This window comes from Mirounga angustirostris, unplaced genomic scaffold, assembly GCF_029215605.1.
Source record: "Mirounga angustirostris isolate CCGP_5_RB_7025 unplaced genomic scaffold, mMirAng1.0.hap1 SCAF_5, whole genome shotgun sequence".
NCBI classification, from domain to species: Eukaryota; Metazoa; Chordata; class Mammalia; order Carnivora; family Phocidae; genus Mirounga; species Mirounga angustirostris.
The window spans coordinates 129,392,759-129,420,014 of NW_026991713.1; the positions used below are offsets into that span (position 1 = coordinate 129,392,759).

Sequence of the window (27,256 nt, forward strand, 5' to 3'; positions counted from 1 at the left end):
ATAGGATTCTCTTCACACTTTGCCTAAGTCGACAACCATCCTGTATCAATAACTTAATAAGCACTACAATTGGAAAGACCATTCAATTTCACACACCACATATCTCCACCGGCACAACCTGGTGATGTAACACAGTGCAAACCACCTCTGATGCATTCTTTCTTTAAAATGTAGGTCTGAGGCTATGCAAGAGGACTCCTCAAACAGAAGCCCAGACATGGGTGGGGAAGAGAGAAGGGAGAAGGCATTTCTCAAATGAGGCTGATGCGTACCCCCAGGACCCCGACCTGTGCTCATCCTTGCTGGTATGGCTTGGTCCTCGCAGGGGAAGCCACTTCCAGGGACAGAGGGACACAGCATTGCCCACAGATGATGTGGACCCTCTGCCTACGATCAGAGGAGGCAGATTTATCATTTAATGTGGCTTACCTACCTGGAGGTGGAGAGCATTTTTATAACATCCAATAAAAACCACAAACTTAAATCACTTTGGTTTTGCCGTAAGCCTAATAAGGAGGAATCTAAAGCTTTTTACTTTGCCACGCCAATTAATTCAACCTTCATTCATTCTTTCTTGCTGTCTTTATGATTTTTTTTTTTAAACTAAAAAGTTCTAGGCTGTGGACCAGAGAACATCACGACGTGAAAGCCAAGTATTACAGCAAATCCATTTCAAAGAGAAAACTAAAATGTCAGTAAGAAAGGAAATAGCCCAAGCTGGGCTGGGAAGGAACTTCATCTTGTGAAACACCAAGTCTAATAAATAAAAGAAGAAACAACTATTACTGTTCTTTCAGTAAATTACAAAACCCTTTGTGGGATTCATAATGCTCTTAATAAATTGTTGAAATGGGACCGTGGCCAACTCAGGAACACTCAGGAAGCAGCCACAGTGGAGCAGACAGGCTCCATCCACCACCTCCCATGACTGACACCAAGCACAGGCTGAGGCAGAAACACAGCTCACCAAAAGACACCCACATAAAATTAAGAGATCAAATGGTGAGATCCAGCTTCCCCCCACCCCCATCAGTCTAGGCAGTGTGGTTGAGGATACAAGCTTTCTAAGAAAGAGAAGGTTGAGAATGACAGGCTGAGAGCCAAGGAGCAAGTGATGCAAGATGCCCAGTTAGGAGGCAAGAAGACCTGGGTGTGGGGAGTTGGGAGGTAAGAGACATGAAGAATCAGAAAAGTAAAAAGAACCACATGCCACAGAGATCAAGTGAGGAATTTTTAAGATGACAGTCATTTTGACAAATATCTAGAAGATATGCAATGAGTACTTGATGACATAAAAAACACCGAGCCATACTGATGCTCTCCCTCAGCCACTGGTGAGGAATAAAGTTCATTTTAAATCCCCAGAGAGGACGTGGGGTCAAACTAGCAAAGGAATAGACCCAAGGGAATGGGTTTTAGGGGGCTAAAAGAGATTCAAGACACCACCAGATGGCAGCACAGAGCCAAATACGATTCCCCATTTATTCCTCTAGGATATATAACAACACTGGATCACAGGAATGGCCAATATATCACTCGAATGTCTACTTTTATGCTTAATAAAAGATAAGATTAGAGAAATAAAAATCGGTCCCCACAGAAAGGTAAATATTGAGGCTGAAGCAGCCTCTTGTCATTGCACAGAACAGACCCTCAATTAGTAACTGTACCTTTGCTGTGTAAATGGCAGGGGAGAGTAATTAACAATTAATAGAAGCTGCCCTCAATTTAAAGCCTCGAAGGGAAGTAATTAAATTTAGTAGAAGCGGTAGCCTCTAAACAAAGATACATAACACAAATACAAAAGGAAACACAGATTTGAATAATAAATGCAAATTAGAAACAAGGTTTGACTACAGACTGAAAAGAAATGATCCTAAAATCCTAAGTCTCTCTGTTCAAGAGACCGGTTTATGAACCTGTTTTAATCTAGGCCAAGGTCTGATTTGAATCCTGGCTGATGTTTCTTAAGTACAACCATGCTTCCAGAGTATTTATGCATGCAGATCAGACAGCTCCCCGCAGTTTGAATTAGCCGTACAAGTACCTTTCATATCAATGCAGCTATACTTGATATATACAGTGTCAACATTACTACCAGGCATGGAAATCGCAAACACTGCTCTGCTTGTTGGTCATGAAACAAAATTGCCAAGCAGAATCTGTGTAGCTCCAGAGGGTAAATTAATGCAGGCAACACGGTTATCAGCAGTCTTTAGCTTGCCTCTGGAAGCTTCTAACAGAAACAGGGAGCAGAAACGTTACATCTGGCTACAGCTGCACATTACATGGTCCATTGAGACTCAGATGCTGATGGCTGAACTGAATAACAAACAGCTGGGTATAAATGTAAAAATCAGGAAATCGATTTTAAACACACATATTTCACAAATCCTCTGAAATCCCAGCACTGAATGAGAAAGAGCAATTAGCACTGAAGAGTGCCAAAGTATCCTGGGGATTAGAATTCAAAAATATACCTGGGCGCCCCAGTGTCATTATCCCTTGGCTGGGCTCTCCTGTTATTCTTTCACAAAGGGCAGCGTTGGATCATTTTCTCGTTTTGGTCATGCTCCAGCTGAAAGTCAGCAGAAGTAACTGAGCTTCTTTGAGCTTTCAGGATGAGGGACTGGCGTCTCATGAGTTTAACTGGATTGAAGGGAGAGGATGCTCTGAGAAGGCTGGTGTCGGGGTCCCCCAACGCCAAACCCGGGTATTCAGACAAGGCTGTAGCCAGGAATGTCTGGGACACCAGATTCAGGTCAGAAAGAAACCTAAGTTACTGAGACAGCACATCCCAAAGTGCCCAGCAGGGAGCAGACACATCAGGAACGCAGAATAACCTTTGGTTAAATTTGTTAAATTTTCTATTAATGTGAGGATCTGGGTATAGGAATGGGTCAGAGAAAGAGAGGCTAGAAATTGCTTTTTTTCTAAATGTTCAAAAACACGGAAAACCCTTCTCGTGGGAAGGTTTGGGTTGGTCCTATGTATAGACTTTTCAAAGCAGGCCAACACGTCTGTACTGTATTTAAGAAAGCTAGTGATATGGGATTGGATGCGAGAATTTATCATCCAAACTCGGGACACTTTTTAGGCTGACAGAGGTTCACTAATAAAGACGACGCCAGGACAACTGGTAGAAACTGGGAGTATCCCGCTAACCAGGACACCTACTCCCTGTATCTTGAGCACCAGGGGCAAGATAAGGAGCTCGAGGTCCTATCTAGAATGCCAGGTAAGTGGCTGTGATCCCATCGGCTCATTTTCACTCTCCGTGCCCACTTGTCCTCAAGATTCCAGATCTAGTGTAAACTAAAGAGTCTGTCTACAGGGAGTTCAGGGAGCAAAAGGGCAGACTAGAAAGAATCCAGATTTCTTTGCTTGCACAATTAATTCTGTGGACCACACCAGATCCAATCGGACCACACCAGATCCAATCGGACCACACCAGATCCAATCGGACCTGACGGGCTACTATATGTCGCAGCTGTTTTAGAAAAGAAAGAACCACAATAGTAGAGGTTTTAATCATTAATGCTGATTTCCACCTCCCCCCCCCCCCACCAATCTCTCAAACCACCTGGATTCTGCAATCCAAATGGCCAAGATCATCAAAGTGCCAATGTACATGACCATTTCCACCAAGACACTCTGTTTTCTCTACTGGGTTCTTAGTAATAAAGAACACATGAAATAGGATTTTTAAGAACTCTAGGAAGGATCCAGATAAAGGGAAAAAAAAAAAGTGATGAGGCAATATTATGTTATTTACCTAATGTGATCTACAAGATGAAGAACGAAGGTCTTCAGAAAGATAGAACAGTTACATTCTTATTTCCCAACAAGAAAATCCTTTATTAGCCCCAAACAACACAACAGTACAGATCCTTCTTCTTTTAAACCAGTGTTCCCCCAAAGAAGAAACAAAGTCAACAGTGATGACTAAAGCTCAGAGTAACCAAATGTTTCACTTAAAGTAGGAATTACTGTTAACATTTTATACAATTTTGTTACACCTAGAACAGGTAGGCAACCATCCAGTACATTACGAGATTTTAAATATTTTTGTTGAGAATGATGATAAAGATAAGTTACAACTCTTGCTCACTGGGAGGCAGTTTAGAGTTAAAAAAAAAATAGATTTCAGTACAGAAAATGTTTAGGTGGTTTCCACATGACAACAAACTGATCGATTCAGCCAATAGGTCAGCTGTGACTCATAAATCCTAAACTCCTCAGCTGTCCAACTTAATTTTAACTATTCAATCTGTGGTTTAAACTGAAAAACTGCCATGTACTTTCTGACTTGTGTTGAATTTACCACACCGCCGTGGAATCAATTTGCTATTGTAAGGGCCAACAAGAAACCTCGAGAATCAGGTAACTTTAAAAGCTAATTTACTTTGGTTCTGGGCTAATTACATTTCTTAAAGTAAGTTTCGCTGATTGGTTAAGAATCCAAGCTATCAAAAGCCCAGGCATTTAGAGACATAAACACATAACCTGTCAAAAAAGGGGCCCTGAACATAAGAGAAGGGTATTTGTGACTCACAGAGGGAATTTGTGAAATACACAAATTGAGTTGCCCTCCTTTATACCTTGCGACTGGGCAATTATATTAGGGAGACTGGCAATGTCTCAGTTTTCACGGCAAAGGCCTTGCCTCAAAGACTGTAGCCATCCATTTACATTAAAAAAAATACAATAAATAAAAACCCACAACACTTGTTGATATGTTGTATTACACAGAAGGCATTTTACCTGGACACCAGAGTTATTTCATTTTAATGCTATGACTGTTAAAAATACTGAATACAGTTAGTTGTTTTCATGTTATATGTAAAGTGGTCTGTCCAAACCCCAACACACCCTAGAGTTCCTAATTTAGGTTAGAAAGTGTAACCCAATATATATATCGGGAAACATCCAATTCACCAGGTATACACAGGCCTAAACTTCAACTATTCACAATTTAATTATCACCTAATAAACAGTCTGTGACATGTTTGTTTGGTTACATGTCTGTCCTACCTGTCAGGGCTTCACAGAATCAGGAACACTCTGTGGGTTCTCTGAACAACCTCAGTCAAGTGTTTCCTCTGCTCCTATTTTGGATTAAAGCATCACCATGATTTTTCTTCAGTTTCCTGAGAATTTGAACTCTACTAAGGTCTGGAGAGTGAGTTGTGACATTCTGAACCATCACATAATAACAAATACCTTAAAAACAGTAACAACAGAGTAACAATATTAATCATAACTTCTTCCTCCTGTTTGCTTTACCTCCAAAACCAAGGAACATTCTTCTATTTCATTGGTTCCCTGGGTGTTAAGATGGAAATAAACAATGAGTGAAATACTAAGGTATAACATGTCAGATTCTTTTTTTTTCTTAATTCCAAGTGGTGTAAGCTCTCACTAAAATTAGAAAGAGGATCTCATCTTGTGTCTAAAAAAGCTAAATTGGCCAGCATGTTTATCATGCCCCATGGCCAGGCTCTCAGACCAAAGAAGAGCCTACCATACAGTAGTGTCTACACTGGAGTCTGTTTGTTTTAATCATGCCCTAGGTGGGAGGGGAGGCAGTGTAAAAACACAGTGTCACAGAGATATAATAGTATCTGCCCCAGGAAGGCAACAGTGTCTGCATCTCAACCAACTCTCTCAACTTGGCCCATCATATTGGATCTAAATCAAACTGGTTTCTCATTTCACATCCTGGAAATAGAGGATTTGTGAGAGGAGGTGCCACTATGACTGAGGGGACAAAGGAGCAAACCAAGTACTAAAACAGTAATAGGATTTTCTTCCAATTATATGATCATCATTGGGAACCTAGCATTTTGACAGAGTGTTCAAACATCGGAGAATGGAGTCGGTATCATGTAGTTGAGAGCCATGGTATTGGGCCTTATAGTCTGATTTCTGAAAGCCTTATAATGAGGGTGGAGTGGGTATACATTCCATTCTTTGGCTGTATTTTTGTTCAACAAAGCCTGCAATTTTCAGTCACTTGAAAATGTAATTATAGATAATGTTTGCATCAGTAGCAAGAATACAATAAGCACACGGGGCATGAAAACTCCACTCAAATCACATTCCTCTTAGATTGCGACGCTTGTCTCCTGCCAAGAGTAAAGGCATTTCGACAAGCTAATACTCGATATGAAATGGTTTGAGGAGTGGACCAACCCATGCATGGATTCTACTCTAACTTGACCATTATCCCTTCCTTTACATCAGGTATCTAGCCATGAAGCGGAAATCAATGATGCTGAAAATCCAGAATCCCATCAGATGTTTATGCACTTGAGCATAAGCGGGGAGGTCCAAAGTTTATAGACACTTGAAATGGATGGGATACCATACCCAAGGTGACACAACTGTCAATCATCCTAAATCCTTTGGTCCAGAGACTCGCTTATGCTCTTGCCTCCTTATCTGGTCCACTTACGAAGGAGGTGGTGAGACCGCAGGGAAAAGGATACTGCATAGAGTCACCAACTGAGGGGGTACAGTGGAGACTGAATGTCACCTGAGAGCCTTTTTCTAATTTACAAGGTGGCCTGCTTTGGGCTCAAGGTGCCCCTGAGAAAGGCCACGTGTCCGTCAAACGTAAAAATTAAGAGTTTGGAAGTAAATGAGGGAGAAGGCCAGGTGCCTAATGAAGTCCTCACAAGAAACCTTTTCATGAAATATATGGTTATCTTGAATGAAGAATAAGGATCCACCTTAACATTCAATGTTAATGGCTTCTTTATCTCGGCAGTAAGTGAAATCTGAGGCATTAAGAGATCTCGACACTGCTACGGTCCCCCTTCCTACTGACGTTGCTCACAACACTCTTGCCTTCTAGACTCAGAAATTGGTCCGGCTATGCAATAAAATCAAGAACAAGCAATTTATGTGAAAGAGCATGTAAAAAGCAGATTATTAGGTCATAGCTAAGAAACTGTATTTCATACTCAGAATCCCCATTATCAGCTGCCAACTCGCCAACATATCCAGAAATTCAATCTGCTTATGGTCATGGAAGGGTCTAAGAATCCCTCAAAAGACAAAAGCAGCCTCCCAGACCAGAACGTAAGAGGGCACAAGAGAAAGACCTCAGGCTTTGGAAATGGGCACCTGGAAACAGATGCATGCTTCCATCATCTAGAGCCTTCTTCTCATTTGCAAAATAGGAACGATACAACTTACCCTGCAAAATTTTTCTGACGATTACTGATAATTTATATAAATTCCTATGCCTAATGCCTGGCCTCTATCCTCAGCTAGTATTATAAAATTTTTCAGAAGGTATACCCACAGGAAGGCGGCATCCTTTAAAGCATCAGTAATCAAGAGAAAAACATTTAACAAGGAGTATTTAGTTGTCAAAGAATTATAGCTTTGTTGACACGAGAAAACTTTTTTTGGTTTCTGGGTAGACATCATTATTTTATTGAACAGACAACTAGAAATCAATTTGGATCAAAAGTATCACGTTCTGAGTAGACCTGAAAAACAAGACACAGGGGCAAGATAAAGGCCACCATGTGGCTTCTGTGGCTGACAACAGTCCAATTTTGGTCACTTTTTATAACAACTAGACACAAAATCTTGGCCCGACCGAAAGGCTGCCTATAAAGTTAATTAGACTTCTTTGACACTGAGAAGATAGAATGTGCTGATTGCAAAGGATCAATCAATTAGCGCAAGAGCATTTGTCGTATCTGGGCGGTGGGCACCTTCTCCAAAGGTTTGGCCAGCTTTGGGCCACAGGCCTAGTTCTCCTTTCACAATAAGCTCAGGATCAGCTGTCATCTCTGAAGGCGACCACACTCCCACTGCCTGGTTCACCCTCATGTAGAGTGTCTGTTCCGGGAGGCAGGGCACGCTTAGCTTTGGGGATCACACTAGTGACCTGGAGATCCTCAGTCAACATCACTCTCTCAGCCAGAGCAGGTGCTGACTGTTACCCTGGCCCATCCTTGGAGAACATCCTTCAACCAATGGACTCAGGCTGTTGGCTTCTCAACTGAATTTGAACAGGTTGATCTCAATCAAGTGACATAACATTAGGAGCAAATCTTCACACTAGCTAAAGGCAGCTCTGGTCTCTTAGGACTTCAAGGACCCTATCACTAGGTTGTGAGAAGTGCCTGTCTATTAAAGCACAGACGAGAGTAACTATGATACACCTTACAGCTGGGCACCACCTGGATACACACTCTAGACCCACTGTGCCACCTCATAAAAATCACTGATTCCTTCTCCAAGTCATTTCCCCCTTCAGAGACTCTCCTCTCATCTCTAGGCATTCTGTGGCCTGAGCACCTAATGAGATGCTTAGGTGCCAGGGCCTACAACAGTCCCTCTCCATATTCACATCACTGAAATTGTTTTCCCAATGGCTGGGTTTCTGCTAGGGTTAGGAGTCCCATTATTGGGACCCAGCCTGGGTATTGTGCGGCCGATTCTCTTCCCCATAAGAAAATCAAAATCTATTTCAGCTGGTGTAGAGATGGGCTTTTTCAGAACACGCATATGGGGATATTGGATGAAGATATTGCTTTTTGCTTCAGCCCTATCTCAGAATGGAAGGTCTGACCACAAGTTCACAGTTGGAAGATGAACTGCATTTTATTTCTCAATCATCATGCAGAGAAGGGAGAGGAAAAAAAAAAAAAAAAAGTCTTTACAATGTTTTCCTGGGGACTGAGCATTTTCTGGAAGTTTATATGGGAGCAATACTGCTTTATGGGTGTTTGGCTGAGACTTTAAAGCACAAATGTTCTGAGGGAGAACACATTAACTGGTCAGCTGTAATGAGGTTTCACTGTACCTGACTCTCCCAGGAAATGCAGGTAAACTTGTGGTCAGTTTCAAGTACCAGGAAGCTATAAAATATTTGGGTTATTCTCTTCCCAACATTAACCTCAAAATAATTCTGTGGGACAGGTAAGGAGTGTATCTTAATATGCTTATTTTCTATATGAGGAATCTTGACAAGTCACCTGAGGCCAGAAATGGGCATGGAACAAACCAGAAGACAAGCCCGCGGAATAGCGGAGACTGTTGTTGAGTGAAGGGTGTTTAGTCTTGAAGAACGACCTCCAACCCGCTGCTGGAGACACCCTACGGCAACATCCCTAGTGATTTCAGCCGACTCCACCCAAGCAGACCCCAGTGCAGAGCAAGTGCCCCCAACGAGCAGAAACAATCCAAGAGGAAGTTATTTCTAACTAAAAATTTAAACCCACACACAGCCAGTGGAATTAAAATGTTTCCTAGGTTCTTCCTTGGAGAAAAGTGAATTCTGGGGCCAGTGTTCACTTAAGAAAGAGAGAAGTGCTTTGCCTCAGTCTCCACTCCAACACAGCGTTTGGTAAGGGACCTCTCAGGACCAGGAGGAAAGAAACTCCTGCTCAGGAGTAATCTAGTTAATGCAGGAAAGGAAGATTTAAAGTTGGTATTGGAAACGACCCTTTGACATCTAAGAATAAAAAGGAAGAAAAAAAAAAAGAAGGGGGGGAAAGTCAGGAAAATACAGCTTTTTTTGTGAAAAGAAATAAGAATCCTGACAGGTAGCATCATCATGCAAGATAAACATGACTTAATATTGAGAAATTGCTTTGGCACCCAGGCACCAGTGGTGTTCACCAGCATTCAGGCTTTTCAAGGACTTGTGGGTTGCCTTTCAATCCTGACACCAAGGAGAGATGGCTGGGTGGACAACGGGCGTCACGAGGAAAGATGTCACCAGCAGGGACTGAAGAGAGTAATTGCAGTTGGAGGCCTCCTGGTGACAATTTTGAGAAAGCAAACACAGCTGCAGCAGAGCCAAATATAGCTGCCCAAGACAATGGCATCCATAAAGTTAATCATTCCGAAATATGCTCCCCTTCTGCTCAAGCAGAAAACTCAACACCCCTTCTATAATGTAGGAAGGCAAAATACAGTTTTATGCACAGAAACATGCAGCTGCTCCAGCGGAATTTCCTACCAGTGATGGCCCAGGGGTTTCCACGCTGGTCTCCTCTGCTCCCGATTCTGAGAGCTTGTGTCGTGGACGGAGGTGGCCCCTTCTCTTCTTCGAATGGAGGAAAGCTCTTCGGGAAGGGCTTAATAAAAAGGGCTTAGGGGGAAGCCTGGGTCGCTCAGTCGTTAAGCGTCTGCCTTCAGCTCAGGTCATGATCCCGGGGCCCTGGGATCGAGTCCCTGCATTGGGCTCCCTGCTCGGCGGGAAGCCTGCTTCTCCCTCTGCCACTCCCCCTGCTTTGTGCTCTTTCTCGCTCTCTCACTGACAAATAAATAAAAATAAAATCTTAAAAAAAAAAAAGGGCTTAGGGAAGATTAAAATAAGAGAACGAAAAAGCTATCAATCAGGAAAACCTGAGAAAGGCAGAAAGCAAACTTCAGAAGCAACTGTACTGTTTGGGGCCTAAAGGAAATCTGGGTGGGTGCAAAGAATCGGGAATGAAGAATTAAACAAAGCAGCCCGACACAATAAATATACATTAGTCCTCTCCCAGAGCCTGCCTTCCTCATGCTTTTCCACAGCATCTTTGTCTTTATTATTCCCCTAAGGTTTTTCAAGGAACAAATGAAATGTCAGGTTTCAACCTTTATTTGCTTCACCTGTGCGACACCCAACGTCTTATCCTGGAGATGCAGGGAGAAAACAACTGGGAGGGGAACGAATTGAGCACGTTTAGGATGGTTTCCACCAATCTGCTCTACCCCCTCACAGGTCCCTACATCTCCTGTAACGTTAGCCTTTTTAAGATGCTCCATACATGTGCTGAACTCTCATTAGGCACAATGAAAATTTCAAGGACTCTCTGCAACAGGGACAGCAAGCTATGGGATAATGATCCACGTATCACTGAAGAGGGTGGTTGGCAGTGGCCAAGGGGCACAAGGTGAGGAGTCTGATCTGGCCAGCACCAGCTGTGTCAACCCAAGAAAATGGCCACTTAGGGTCAACTGTCTAGGGTGCTCTGTGAAGAGTCTTTCTTCCTACTCCAAACCTAAGAGATCCTGATGGGAGCAACATCTCAATTTCAACTGAGGAAAGAGAAGGGGACCCCAGGTCCTGGGACTTTGCAGCAAGTATAGAAAGGGTCACCCAAATCTCAGCTGTTCACCCAGGAAGGTGGGACAGCACTATCAGGGGGGACTTCTTTTCTCACCTTTAATAGAGGCTACTCGGAGGTTCTGGCCCAAAGAGTCAGAACATCATCCTGAGACGTATTTCTAGCAGGATCACCAATTTGAATACACCTTTGGTCAAGATGCTGAACTTTCTAAATCTTAAAATTTTCAGTTGTGAAGATAATAATGTGTAAACACAGGCACGTTTACATATGTTACAACATGTTACATATGTTACAATGTATCTAACAACTTGATAATTTTTATAGCCAAAGATCACTAAGGGGGAGATATTTTATGAAAGTAAAGAATTATGCCCCATAAGATTACTTCTAATGTATATATATTTTCACACATATATACATGCATGTATACGTATGTGTACAGACACACACACACACATTTTATGCCTACTGACTACAGCCAAGTGAAGAACACTATTTTGCTCTTTTAACTTATGAAAGGACAGGCTGATTTTATTTTTGGCAGATAAATGTAGTACAACTCTCCTGCTATACGGGGAGACCAGGAGAAACAAAGACATAATTTATGGGAAAGGATATAAAATACCACCTTAAAATTTAGTGAGCCCAAGTCAAACCATGAACTTTCTTTACAAAAAAGCATGAAAGCTAGGATTTCAGCATAAAATCACAGAACTTTAGATCCTAGGAGGAAAGCTGAAGAACTAAGTCACTCCCCTATGGTACTCAAAACAAAACAAAACAGATTGTTTTTAAGCTGCCCAAAAGTTATGTCAAAATGTCAAAGCAATCAGCTGAAATTAACTGCATTCTGAAGAGTGAGTCACCACCATCATCTGTACAACTGGGGGGATCTTTAGGCGCTAATGGAGCCTATAAATGTCAGACAAAGCAGCTGATGGGTTGGGGGAACTTGATGTCCATGGTTATGACAGAAGCATAAGCACTCTTATTGAAGAGATAAATGACTTTGACTTCCTTAATTATTAAGACCTTAAAAAGGGGCACACCTGGGTGGCTCAGTCATTAAGCGTCTGCCTTCAGCTCAGGTCATGATCCCAGGGTCCTGGGATCGAGCCCCGCATCGGGCTCCCTGCTCAGCAGGAAGCCTGCTTCTCCCTCTCCCACTCCCTTGCTTGTGTTCCCTCTCTTGCTGTGTCTCTCTCTGTCAAATAAATAAAAAATCTTTAAAAAAAAAAAAGACTTAAAATCAAAACATCCCATAACCCCATTTTTAAGGCAATGTTACTTTTAAAGGAATCTTGTGACCCGGTCATCTATCTGTAGGACTGACTCTTACCGTTCTGCTGACCAAAAGGGAGCACAGATCATTTAAACGAAGACCTCCTCAGAATAGATTTATTTAAAATCTGACCTTAAGTTAAAGGCCATAGGAGTCTGGTAGAGAAGTTCAAAATAATAAACCAAAATGATATTCTAGTCTAAATACAGCCTAAACTTAATTTACATAAATCTTCAGGAGGAAAAAAAAATGGGTCTAATAATTTGCTGGCAAGTTGGCTCTGAGGCATTCATTCAAATGGAGTAATTAAAATTTAACCAAAAATGGAATTTATACTCATCTGTCATTGTGAGAGCCGTAGGATTACATATTTATTAGCATTCCATTTTAAAGTATCAGCTGATTTTAAAGTATCACTCTCAGTATCTGAACATAATATACAATCTGCAGTTCACAAAACAGACCGTTCATAAAACTCCGGGTGTAGTGCTGTGAACGTGTAAATCTCAAATATGCTCACCAGGCATTTCCACCACCTAACCGGAATTGTATTTCTATAAAACCAGTTAGAGTAATCACTTTGTTATGATTTAGAACAAAAGGGAAGGGTGAAGCAGTTCAAAGCCTCCCTGTTTCCCCCTTTCTTTTAAAAGTCCTTTTTAGGAGGAGTCCAAAGCTCACAGTAAATGAAAAAGAAATCCCCAGGAGGATAAGGAGGTTTCCATCCCTTCACATCTAGATTCAGAGCATGAGACGATTGGATGGCACAATTAAACAGTGATGATGCTAAAGGGGAATAATTATTTTACAATTACCTGAAAGCATCGCATTTACGGCACTAATTAGTTTTTGTTTCCCACAAAGGTTTTTCCAGGAATGTGCAGCTCCATTTCTCTTAGCTTTAGCAAGAGCTCTCTCTTAAGGAAAAATAAAAATACATTTTCTGCACTGCTACCCAAGTGGTACGCTGTGAGGCTGGCTCTGTCGTGTTACCGGTCCCTCCCTGGTAGTGGAAACAGACACGAGGGCATGGGACCTTATTGGTGCTAATGAACTGGAAACCATTAATACTTTGCAGACCCTCCCTTCTGTGGTGTGTAGAACACATATCGCATGGACAAAGAGCTGACTCTTTGTGGTATCCTAATCTGCAAACAAAAAGAAAAACGTGAGCCTCCCCTGAAAAAAACACAACCCTCCAGAGTGAATACTCTTAAGTTGGAAATAAAGACCTCTCAAGTTTGGATGAAGTTCAGCACAGGAACTGCAATGCTTCGGTGACTTACGATTTTAGCTCCTTGAAACAGGTTGAAAATATCAGGTTTTCCAGGGGAATGCCAACCATATAAAGGATGCTTACAGTATTGTTTAACAGTTGCGAGGTGGATTTTAAAACGTGCTATTATGACATCAGTGACCGTGCAGAAGTTTACATATAAGCCTCAACAAATGAGCACGACCCCTCATTTTGGCACAATAGCTAGAGGTCAGGTCCCTGTACTGGTTGTAGGACACTCCAGTTTATCAGAGGATTTTGCATGCCAACGTAGTACCTGTCGTTAATGAGAATCAGCATTTCATCTGTAAACAACAAAACCACAAGGAAGGGGGGTAAGGAGAAATGAAAAGTTTGCAAATTTATGTAAAAAAAGGGTGGGGGAGTAGATTTCAGTCTTATCAGAGGCCAAATATACTGCTGTTACAGCTATTGGGGGGAACGGGGAGAACCACTCTGAGGTGGAAAATATTCTAAATGATCCCATGAAATCTTAATTACTAGGTTCCTATCTGAAAAATCTGATCTCCTTTTTTATCTTGTCTTGCAAGGTTCTTGTTGCCCCCAGTTCACAGCATCTCATCAACAGATGCTGGAGTAATCTCAATCCAGCAAATTACAATTAAACAGCAATACTTAACAATTAACATAATACCTCTAACCCAGATCAAAGATAACATTAGTGTTCCAAAACGCCAATATGGGATGAGTTTTTGGTTTCAGGAAGCAGCTGATACTAAAATATGTATTGCTTACTGAGAATTGCTACCTGAAAGTACACTTTTAGAATTTTCCTTAAAAACCCATATATATATAACTCTTCTTTTAGAACCTTCTGTCTTTAATTCCTCACACGATCATCAAGGAATCAGGTGATAAGTCTCAGTTATCACTGTATTTTCTTATTGGCATTTTCCAAATATACTTCAAATGCCATCTGGGGAAAAAAGGGGGGGGTAGGACCCTAATGCTTTTGACCTTCATCTTGCTGGTACCTTGTAAACCAGAAAATATTTTTCTGGTGTGTGAGTTTGAATCAAATATGAAGAGTGTGAGTTTGAATCAAATATGAAGTCAATCCTGAACAAGCGATATGTATTTCCTATAAAGCTCAACCATTCTCGTGTGGCACAATTTTGGTTTCCTGATAAAAACCTATGTCGAATATTTAATTCACAGTTCTCTCTTCTCTCCCCAACAACATTGGAACTGGCATTTCTGTAACACACGCACAAGCCAACCGCAGCTTTGCTATTTACTGCCTCTGAGGCATGGGCAAGCATAGAACCTCTTTAAACATGACCTGTAAAATGGGTAGAATACACCCCCTGCACATCTGTTGTCAAGGTTAGAGACAGGTAAATCAAGTGCCTTGGCACACAGTAGGCATTCAATTAACGACTCATGTTATTGTCATTTAAGGAGGGAAAGGGAGAAAGCAATAATTGCCTTGCCTCCCAGAACTGGTCACATTACCCCAACAATAGTTTCTTAATTTAAAAGGAGGAAGTTTGACCAGATGGTCTCTAAAGCCCCTTTCAACTTGAACAGTAAGTCCCTAGAATCACCTTTCAGTTTAACTGCACACTGATAGACGTTTTTCCAGTTATCTTAACTTGGGAGGACTTAATGAACAAAAATGGTGAATTTACCAAGTTGATGAATTTACACTCAGGATAACTTTTCTCGTTTCCAACAAGGTTACTTACTGAAGATGAAAAAAAAAAATAAGATTTCATGTTAATTTATTGCTAGCTTCTTGGTGTCTTATTCTAACATCACAGATCAGAATAATTTTAAAGCTGCATTTGTCGATTTTTTTTCCACCTGCAATTTCTCATTTCCAGGACATTATTTCTTAGATTTTTCTGTTTAAAAATTCAAAAACATCTAAAAACCCCCAAATACCTACATGATCCTTAAAAAGGTTAAACAAAGGAAACACTCATCTCCACCCCTGTCCCAAACTGCACCAGTTTAAAATAACATTTTTAAAATCAGTTCCTATTCCTATTTTCATTATGCTTTGCTGCAAACGATATTCTATAGCAACACAAAGACAACAAAACATTAGTAGTTAAGATTATTTAAAAGGTCTATTTCCATTTACAGTTTCGACCCTGAACGCTTAAAAAACCAAGACTTTAAAGCATATGTCCTCACGTTTCAGACCCACTGCAGACTCTCACATGATCTGGGCTCTTTAAACACTGGATGGCTTGTGGGGCCACCAAACATAATAATTCATCTCAAAAGGTATTTGTTCATCTGCCTTGAGGACTCAAACATATTACATCTTGCAAACTTATGTAACATATTCTTGTGGGAGAACACCATTGAAAATATGTCCTACTGCTTTAGAAAAATCAACACCAGAAAAGCCCCTATGCTTTATTTAAGTTCCTTTTAGGAATAGGCCAACATCTAGCCGACTGCAATTTAGTCCAAATGGCAATATACCATATGTGACAACCAGTCCCCAAAACAATAAATCTGCACAGCTATCTTCCCAACTGCATGCATATGGCAATCAGATACACTGCTAGGTGGGTTTCAAACATGTTCAGCTTGTCATATGCCCTCCCACACAACTCTGTTCCCCAAAGATAGTCTCCAATGTGAGTTAATTATGAACTATTTTGGAAAACATGCTACAGTACTCTCGGGGCTAAGAAGACAGAATAGTTATCTTGGAAACAAATATTTACAAATCCTCTTTCTTTTTTTAAAACAGTTCAATTAAGCAATAGTTGACAGCACTGAAAACAATGAGAGTTTGGTTCCAAAAGATACCGTCCTGAAATAACTAGTATCTGGAAGAGAAGTAGGGTAGAAGTTATGGTAAGGTTTGCATAGGAGACTCTGTGGCTGAGATACAAAGGCTCTATTCAGAGCAAACAGTTTGAAAAAGCCACATTCATCCACCAAATGAAAAGGACGAATTAAACTTTCATAATTCATAATTTAACTGAGAAGCGTCAGCATCTTTCGGAGACCATTAACATATTAAATTCACAGAGCATTCATTAGATGTATATGGTCACCTAAGTAGCAGGTGATCATAAATTCACAAGCATGATCAGGACAATTCTTTTCCCCCCACACTCCTCTAGAGAGCAGAAAACACAAAACTTTCAATAGCAAAGGTGCAAACAAGTATTATGTATCTATACAGATACATATATATATACCTTGAATATATATATATATATATATTTTTTAAGGGGGACAGGACAAGATCTTATAAAACATGTATCATGGGAACGTTACTAATCAAGATAAATTTCCCAGAGAAAACTGCCAAAAGGAAATTCAATATTTTAATTTACGTTATCTGATTATCTTAGTTGGGACAATGAACCAGAGCGAGTGTACAAGCAAGTTAACATTCTTCATATCGACTGGAAGGACAACTGCACTTAAGAGATTCTATCATACCCCTCCCCCCACTTTTTTTTTTTTTTTTTTAATCCTAGGGGCTCAAATAATTAGCCACTGCGGAGTTTCTCAAAATCTCTCAAACTGGGCGCCTGGGTGGCTCAGTCGTTAAGCGTCTGCCTTCGGCTCAGGTCATGATCCCAGGGTCCTGGGATCAAGTCCCACATCAGGCTCCCTGCTCGGCGGGAAGCCTGCTTCTTCCTCTCCCACTCCCGCTGCTTGTGTTCCTGCTCTCGCAATCTCTGTCTCTGTCAAATAAATAAATAAAATCTTAAAAAAAAAAAATCTCTCAAACTCATAACACTTAACATGCTAGAAAATGAATCTAGCACCGTAGGGGAAAGTTAGTTGCCAGAGAAATGGATCATAAAGCTCTGAATGGCCTACAAATTGCAAAGGGTACAGTAAGGTGCCAGAAAGAATATGGATGTGAAATCGTACAGTGGGTAGAAGAGGAAACATTTTATATATACTCTTACCAGGGATAACGGTCCTTTTCTTTTTTCCCCACTAGATTAACTGCAGCCTAGATTCACTAGCAGATGTCTTGCCTGGTAAGAGAGAATTTTATACATTCCAAGTCTAAAATGGACACAGATCTTTCAGACCCGCTCTGGCAACCCCTTTAGGTTTCTTTTTCATAACACGACTGAATACGAGTGGATACTATTGACTCCATAGCGCCTGAGCTGATAAGAGAAACTTTCCTGTCAAGACCAACGAGCCAGATAAAAATTAGATCTACTTTCCTCAGAAATCCCAGCTCTTTACTTCTCCCAATAAACTCTCCACCCTAGTTTGACATGTAAAACCACCAGGATCACATTAATTATTAAATTATAGACCGCATATCAGACAAACCACCATGATTACGTAAAAATTACCTCTAATTTCTGCAACAGAGTACACCGGGCTATTTTAATGCCTTATAATTATCCCCCCCCTCCCCCCCACCTTTTTTTTTTTTTTTTCCCTCTTCTCTCCTTCCACTCTCCCACCACCGGAAAGGAATCTTTGCAAATGTAAGTGAGAGGAGCGGGTAATTTGGTAAGAAGGGATCTTTAAATGGGCCACGAGAGCTCCATCAGACCCGCCTTTCAAATGACACGAGCGTGCACGCGCACCCCGCCCCGGGACGCCGCGCCCCGCTCGCCGGTCCCCGCCGGCCGGACCCCCGGACCCCACGTCAGGCTCGCCGGTCCTCACCTGGTCCCCCGCTCGCCGGTCCCCCGCCGGGAACCCACGCCCAGCCGGTGCCGGTGCCGGTGCCGGTCCCCGCCCCGACCCCGACCCCCGCGCCCCGCTCGCCGGTCCCCGCCCCGACCCCGATCCCCGCACCGCTCGGCGCAGCACGTCCGGACACTCGCCCCGCTCCCCGCGCCGCCCCCGAGACCTAGGGAGGCGGCAGCTCCGGAGCCGCCAGCGCCCGCTCTCGCCCCACTCGCGGCTCCGGGAAGGAGACCCGGCGGCAGCCGCCGGGCCGAGGGCGCGGGGAGAGCGCCCCGCGTGCCCCGCGGGCTCACACTTACATTCTGTCGGGAACTAGCAGGCGGCCCTCGACCATCATGTCCGGGAGGAAATCCAGCTTGAAGGCAGAAGTCATGTTCTCGGCGCGCGCTCTGCGCTCGGGCGGCGGGGGGCGGCTGTGCGCGCGTCCGAGCGGCCGCGGGCGGCGCGAGACGGGCAGGGACAGGTGCGCGCGGCCTCCCGGCGGCGGCCGCCCGAGCCGGCACGTGTCACATTCTCCCCCTCCCGCCCTCCGCCAATCCCCTCCGAAATCCAGCGCCCCGCGACGGTCTGCGGAGCGCCAGGTGCGGCGAGCGGGGGCGGAGCTCCGCGCCCGCCGCGCCCGCCGCGCCGCCGCTTAACCCCTGCGGGCCCGGAGGGAGGGGCCCGGCGAGGCCGGCGGCGGGGAGGCTGAGCTCACCAGCTTTAAAAATGGCCAGGCTTTCCTGGGGTCCCCAGCCTCCGGAGGCGCAAACCAGTTCACCACGCTGACTCGGTCCGGTTCCACTCAATTCCCTGTCTCCACGGCGCCTGGCACGAGGCCCGAATAACCGCTGCAGCAGATTTAGCGCCACTGTATTGCCAAAGCCCTAGTTCACACGCCGGTCAAAACCCAACTCCCAAGCCGAAGAGAAACGGAACCCTCGGGAGTTTTTGCTGAAACGCTTTTCTGCGCGATAATAATAGTAACAACTGATACAGCATTCGTGGGTTAGCCCAGGCAAACATCAGATGAATGGCCCAAGTGACATTTAGGGACTTATCTCAATGCTTTAAGGACAAGGATGACTCCGTCTCCACACAATTACATTTCCTTTGTATTCTCTCGAAAAACGAATTAGTTAGGATAAGGGACTGAAAATGTCAATCGCAGTAATCATGTTTTCTTTTAAGGAGAAATCCAATCTGTCATTTTCTAGTATTTAATAATAAACGACCGAAAACCAACTTTGACTTTATCGAAAGGCTGTGGGATCTATAACGTAGTGGACATGAAGCTTAACACCCTTTAAGATTTGTGACTATTTACTAATAGGGCTTGAGGAAAATGGCGAAAATCTCACAAATGAATAGAAGCAGGGAGTTTAATTTTCCCAAGTGATTTGCAAAATTCTTGAAAGGTTAAGTAAGTGGTGGGGCATGCTCATTCACTGTTGTCATTGTTTTGTTGTTTGGTTATTAGGATGAAACCAAACTTTTCACAATGTCACAAGTACGTAAAACTCCTATCTCATGTGCTAAAGCGTCATTAATTGCATACCAGAAGTTTACAGTTTCCCTCTTTTTTGGTCATCACTTCTGTTTTGTAATGACATCACACCTGGCGATGTAGTCATGGTAACCAGGGGATTAAACAAGTAAGTCACGTGTGTAGTCAAATATATCAGGTGTGAGATGTATCGGACACCATAATACGGAGAAAAGATCTTTTCTCACCAACTTCTTGTGTGACATGAGAACTGACCATCTTTGGAGATTATGAAGGAAAAGAAGTATTTATATACCAATTTTAAATCCAGGCTTGATGGATTGAGCACTACGAAGTAACAGGACTGGAGTATTCAACTAAGTCCATACATCCTTAATGGACTTGATTTCTTTCTTCAGCTGAACAAGATATCTGGCTTTGACCAACATAGTTCTAATTCCAAGACCAATGTAGGGCTAGGACTAACCTTCATTTGAAAATATTGTCTTTCTGAGGAACGAGGTCTAGGTTCATAAGGAATTGAAAAACAGATGCAATAAAATGAATTCTTAGATCCAAATACCCAAACTTTTCCTGATAGCACTAATTTCCATTTATTCCCTATTCCTGCTACTCTAGGCTGCCTTCGAAATTATAAGACTTTTGTTGGTCTTTCAATAATCTTAATAAAGTAATTAACTGGATAAATGAGACCAACCTTGTCAGTTCTTGGTTTTCATGTATTATTTATATAAATCCCAAATGTATATAATGAGCTGACCGTATAACAAATTTATTTTAAGAATGAACAGAACTGGCCTCCAGAACAGAAGCAAAACACAACCGCATTAATCAAAGAGAGAAAGATTTCCAAATCAGCTGTGGAATAAAGCTACATATCTACATTCTGTAAGGTAGAAAAAGCTTCATTAACATGTACACTTCTGAAATATTTATTTTCTCTTTAATTGCATGTGAATTAGTTGGGAGAAGCTGCAGGGAAGCCCTCTTACTGACTTAAGCCTTCTCAGCAGTTTGTTAAATTCTAGCCTCAAATCCCTTGAGGCAATAGTGGATTCAAAGCAGCTTTTAATCATACTATAAGGAGGGTGAAGTAGTATGTAAGTAGGTCATAGAGAAAGAATTACAAGTGCATAGGTTATTGCCTTATTTAACAACTACAGCGTACCCGAGTTTTCAAAGCACATTTGCTTTTGCCATTTGCAGTTCGAAAGAAAACCAGGGTCAAATACAAAAGGAAACTCACTCTCACATGGGATACCGTGACGATGTGAACCAAGGAATGCTTACGGAGTGTAGCTGAGTTTAAATAGTTTGTCTGCCAAATACATAAATAATACAGTGATTGTACAGGTACTTGATGGAGGTGCCAAAGAGAAACAAAATACACACACATACACACACACACACACACACACCCCATAAGGTGTTGTTTCCATGATCATAGCACATGCACAATAGCCCTTTTAAAAAATACCAATTTCAAAAGCTCTTGAGTCTAAAAACGAAAACAAAACCAAAACACCCAACCAAATACCACCCGATGAAAAGCGTAAATTTCTCTTTTCACGGCTTTGGCAGAAGGAAAAAACAAAAATCCAAAAACAACTCAATGGGGCCCTTTTAATTTTCATGCAGTCATGAGCCATCAGGTATCATGTTTTGGCAGTTGGTGTTATTTGGCAGACAGTTCCACTGGGCCGCTGTTGAACACTCGGGTTCAATGGAGCTCTTTTATAGCCAGGGATCTTATCAACGGCACTGAAAGGGGATGAGGCCGTCAGGGGGCCCCTCTCGTGGACTTGACCTGGTTGGTGTCACCTCTGTATGCTGCCATCACTGGGGACGGTTCTGTTGGGAATGATGAAGTTTCCTCACAGTTTTCACTTCACGGTAGAAAAACCTTAAGCTCTTCCCTAGGCCCATCCCCCTACCTTCCCTAATTGTCTTTTTTTTTTTTTTTAATCAACTTGCTATTCATTTCCCAAACAAAAGGCAATTCAAGAATTGGAAGCACTTCAAGGGAAAGTTTCTGAATGACCTCATTTTATATGAGGCCTTCCAAGGCAATCGGGTGCACCGTGCTGTTTCAGCAAGCCGCTTCCCCCCTCACGCCTCATCTCAAACTGAGTTTTCTCTAATGGTCATTGTTTGAGCACTGAATTATCACTGGCATTAAAAAAAAAAAAAAAACACCACGAAACTCTCAATAGAAACAGCGTGCTAATAAAATGCATAGAGTACACACTAAGAGAACTAGAAGAGTCTTATCCCCGTCACCCCACTCGATCAATGAACCAGAACATAGTCCTCTGATTATAGAGCTTTCAACATTTTGGCACAAAGTTTATAACCATATCTTACAGACAGGTGCTTGATATATGGTGATTAGTGTTTACAAGCAAACAATTTTTTCCCCTACAGACAACCTTGTATATTTTATGACAAGTTTCCATTTTTTAATGGTTCCTATACACAACGTCACACCTTGCAATCTCTTTAAAAGCAGAAGACTATCAGCTCTGTTATCAGAGATGTATCAGTACTGTTCCATCTACTCAAAAAGCCTCCTTCACAAAAGGGTCTCCCCTCCCCCCAACTTCTGGCTCACCATTGCAAACTGGAATCCAAAACATCTTTCCCCTATCACATTTTCAAATTCAAATTTTATTAACATAGCTGTTTCGGCTTAAAAAAAAAAAAAAAGCCTAATGTGCTCAGAGCCACTTGGAGCAAGAAATACAGGCCCTACAAGGGGATTTCCTATCATTTCTAGCCAATAAATTTGAAATCCACATGAATTTTAAGTACCTGAGAGAGTATCTGACTTTGTGGCCATGTGTTCTTGGCTTACCCCAGTTTCATTAGCAACTTGCAAAAATAAACAATGGTGTTTTTGATCTGCTTAAAAAAACCCAAACAGATCCTTAAGTGATACATATAAATATCTTTTCTTCATCCCATAAAGGTATCCCTTAAAAAATACTTATATGGCTAATTATAAATTTAAAATGATCACTTTATTATTCACCAACTCCCCCCCCTCCCCCCGCCCACTCCTATTTTCAATTGAAAGCTTCTGGAATGGTGACTGTCACATTCCTAAAATGACTTAAGTAAAATTAAATGCCAATAAAGATGAAGTAGTTATTAAAGTCTTATTTTACATTTCTACAGGAATTTTAGTCACTCTCCCTTGAGAACAGCTGCTACTAGCTTTCTGCAATCTTGTGTTTTTCTGAATCTGTTTTTAATAGAGCAAAAATACATAATGGTGAATTTATCTTCCTTCTGAAGAGGCCCTCAAAATGAAGATGGTTCTTTGTATACATACCTTCGTGCTCCGAAATGAGAGGCCCCTCTTGAGTTTCCAGAAGCTTCCATTCCAAGGGGATGAAATGCTAACACCGTGGGTCTCTCAGACGCAGAGCCCAACCAGCCCATCACTTCCCTCCCCACCTTGCCCTTTCCCTTGCCTTTCTCCATGATACCGCCACTGCCTCCTTTTTCTCCCCCTTCTTAGCTTTCTCTCTCAGATGGCAGCCAGGCAATGCCAGAAGCTTCCCCCTACAGCTGTGTCTGAGGAGGCAGGTGACTACCAACGTTGAAGGGAGTTGCGGTTGGTTGCTTATCTGCAGGAGAAATCAAGTTTGCCTCGCCTTGACCAAAGCTGGTTTCTGAACTGGGAACAGCTGTCTCTGGGGTGAGCCGTGGGATTCCTTTCCAGACGTTACCAGAGGGTGGGAGGGGGAGGATGCAAGTCTGTGTCCCATGAAGTGAGGACACAGAACATGAACATGGGGAAGAATGGAGAAACGGTGGCCAGAGGAAAAAGGTCTAGTGTGGTGGTTTGCACACGAAGGCACTCAGTGAAAGCCTCTGAAGGAATGTTCCAGTGGCCTCTTGAAGATCCCGAGAAGGGTCGGACTACACCAGGTACCCTTATCTGGTGCCAGCCTGGCGGCAGGAACAAAATTTATACCTATCAGAATGAGGCGTTTAATTCTCTGGCAGTCTGCCCTCCAACAGCCCCCTCCCAGCCCCCGCAAAAGGTTTTCCCCGATTGGCCACAAGTTCTCATCTTACTGTCACGTGTTGTTCGATTAAAAAAGGAGAAACGTCTGCTTGATGAAGCGCAACAGCTGAGCGGCAACAGCTGGGTGGGTACAGCAGTGGGGCAGACATGAGGTCCAGAGAGAGAGAGAGAGAGAGAGTGTGCAGCAACAGGTGGGGGAGAAGGAAAGGAAACAAGGAAACAGGAGATTCAAGCCTTGGGGTGGGGCTGTCTGAGACAGATCTTGGCAACAATCAAAACCTCAACTCAGGAGGTATGACAGCCCCCTTTGCCGGAATCTCTCTCTCTTTTTTCCTAAACAAATACATCTGGAAGAAGAATGAAGATTAAGAGAGCAAAATCTTGGGTTTCTGTAAAACAAAACACATGAATCCGCTTTACCCACAATGGTGACGGATCGCCTTCGAAGCACTTTGGTTACCAGGATCAGAAGCCATCTGATAGGGTGCATGCAGGTCAGACTCTTTAAGGCAAATGCTACTTTCCAACGGAGTGGAAAAAGACGAGAAGATTTAAGAACCAAACCTGTTTGATTCTGCATTTGATTCTGTCAGATTGTTGACTGACACTGGAAACGTATCATTTAATTTACTGATTCATCAGCTAGACCTCTGTCATATGCGTGGCCATCCTTTCCTCGTAGGGATGAATGGCTGAAAAATCAAAATCTACCATGATCCTCAAATAAAAGGTGCAATGTGTTAACCTAATTATTACTACAGCAATTATATAACAAAGCTATTAAAATGACATGTAGGTTGAAAATACATTAAGGTTTTGAGTACAGGAAATTTATTTTTTCCCTATAATAGGGTTCAAATCTCTAGCCATTTTTAGCTTATGATAGAGGTTTTTAAAAATCCCAAATGACTTTTTACTTAAATTTGCTTTTGATTCTAATTCCCCTTGAAGTCCATTAGGGGCAAAAAAAAATTTCTTTTTCCTTCTGCTTAAAAGAACTACCCAAAATCTTCATGGGAAGGTGGTGTAGCTATCTTCCCAAGCTAAGTGGAATGTGTTCTATCTTACCTCCACTGCTGAGTGTAAACCTTTATGTTACCCCACAGTTCAGTCTCAATACTCTCTGGAGGCTCGTAGGTGCATTTGCCCTATTTCATAGGAATATCGCAAGGTTAGGGAGCAGGAGAGGTGTGGAAGACTTTGGGTCTGGGGAAGAAAGGAGAAGAAGTTAAGATTTTGTTTTGCTTTGTTTTAATAACGGGACACCTGCTTTCTCCTCCTCACTCACCCCACGCTTCAGACCAGATCACCTCCCCGTCCTCTGCATCACACCCCCGATAGCTTTCTACCTGCTGCTCTTTCTCCGTTTCATGACTGTTGTGAGTTTCTGGATGGCTGGGACTATATCTCATATTGAGCGCAATATATATCTGTGCCTTGACTGGTTATGATTGCAATAGGACATCTTTTGGCCTCTCTTACAGTCAAAAAGTTACATTTCAACTTGATAATGCTTTAAAATTCTCTCTTTCTCCTGCCGTCACACCTACTCCCATTGTACAACTGAAAGGCTGAGAAAAGTGAGGCAAAGGATGCTTTAATTCAAAGACCTCGTGAACTAGAAGACAGATGAGTGGGGATAGAAGGCGAGTCATTAGAAGCCGAAAGCAAACACCACTGTGATTTTTCCTGTCGCATTCATTATTTTTCTTTTCTTACTGTACCACTTCCTCGGTGGCAACACTCTGAGGCACGTACCAATCAAAGGCCATGGTGGAAATGCAGCACCAGAGGAAGAGATGACTTTAAAGTGTCAGATATGCAATAGTTATGCTTTCAAGTTGGCACAGGAGGAGTTTGGCTGAGTTCTGAGTTCGAATCCCTCCCTTTTGAGCTATGTGTCCGCAGGCCTATTACTTTACATTTCTCTCTCAGTTTTTCATCTTTAAAATGGTAATAACGTAACTACCTGCAACTCTTGGATGCCTGTGAGGATTAAATCATATAAATTAAAAAACCCACCTAATGTAGTGCCAGGCATAGACTGTTAATAAATTTTGGTTTTATTCTTTACTTCCAATCATAATCCTAACCCCCCCCCCCACACACACCACCCAACCCCGCCAACCCAATCTTTGTTTAAACCTGGAACTGGCAGGTAGAAAGTAAAAGAGAAAGCCAGTTCTAATCCTATTGTTCTTGTAGCATTAAAGTTTCACTGACACCTTCCATTTTGAAGGCCAGCAGCCTAATCCAGAGAGAAGGTAAAGGTTTTGGTTTACAGAGAACAAGCACTGAGCATCCTGGGGCTTGGGGTGACGTCTCTATCCCTTTTCAAATTAGGTCAGTTTCCAAAGAGAAGGTCCAAATGAATCCTAACTGCTGACACCAGGAACTTAGCGCCTCTTACCACCAACTCCGAGAGTTTTCATTTTCAGAGATGCTTCCTAAATCATCTCTGAATGAATGCGTAAGCCAGTTCACAGAGTCCAAAAGGGACTTTTTACCCATAGCAGCTGCAACCTTTCTTAAAACAGGGATTAAAAAAGCCAGGAGGTCATAGGTGTATCATCGTTATAACTTTCAACCTCAAGCCCTCCTTGACCAAGACAACAAAGTTTGTCGAGCTGAATAATTTTCCAGGAAGATTCTAGTTTCTATTTTTCTCTGAGAGCATGCTGGCAAGTTCTGCTTTATAAAGTCCAGTGATTCACCAGGATCCTAAGCAGCCAATCATGGGCAGGTCAACTTGGAATGGGCTTAGATGGCAGCTTGAGCCGCCCTGGTAATACACGTCGCTCCAGGCTGGTGTCATCTCGTCCCCACAGACGCCATTTCCTGTTAACTGTGATGGTCTTGACATACAAGAAAATGTGCTGAGATCAGTCACAGCCAGAAAAAAAAAGCCACAGAGCTGATAAGCATACCTGTGCATGATAATCCCTTACGACATTGCATGAAGCAGAAGGTTGTGTGTGGGGACAAAGGGTACCTCATCCCACATCAGGGTTAACCAGCACATTTCTGAGTTGAGTGGAGGTTCACACACACACACACACACACACACACACACACACACACACACACTCTTACGTGTGCGTCTAGCTTCCGTGTCACTCCCATCTCTGTAGATTGCTACCATGTGGCTGGAAAGGTGCTTCGGCTCCAGGACACCTCATTTCAGCTCTTAATGGGCAACACATTAAAGCCTCACATATGCTTTCCTTCCTCTGACACCCTCTTCCCAATGTCAGTTAAGTAAAATGCCACGAATTTCAGTCCTCTGCAAACCACTGCCTTGTCTTGCCTACGGAACAGAAGTCACTGTGAGTTCAGAAAAACTCCCAAAGCCAATCACAATCAGAGAAGCAATAGTTTTATGAAAGGGGGAAACCTGCCCCTCTCCACCAACCCCCCAGGA

General features: G+C 42.6%; 1 protein-coding gene across 9 annotated transcripts in view; it reads right to left on the reverse strand.

The window, feature by feature from the left end:
- Positions 1-27,256, reverse strand: part of CELF2 (CUGBP Elav-like family member 2) — a 521,311-nt gene that overhangs the window by 284,523 nt on the left and 209,532 nt on the right. For 3 of the 9 annotated variants that reach the window (XM_045874443.3, XM_045874440.3, XM_045874442.3), the window contains exon 1: positions 18,613-18,883. The exons of 5 other annotated variants lie outside the window; for them this stretch is intronic. In XM_045874443.3, coding sequence (XP_045730399.1) covers positions 18,613-18,686 — 74 coding nt within the window. In that variant the 5' untranslated portion in view covers positions 18,687-18,883. Of the gene's footprint in view, positions 1-17,562; positions 18,010-18,612; positions 18,884-27,256 lie in introns of those variants that run through there. One more of the 9 variants, XM_054507371.2, reaches the window with a different exon arrangement.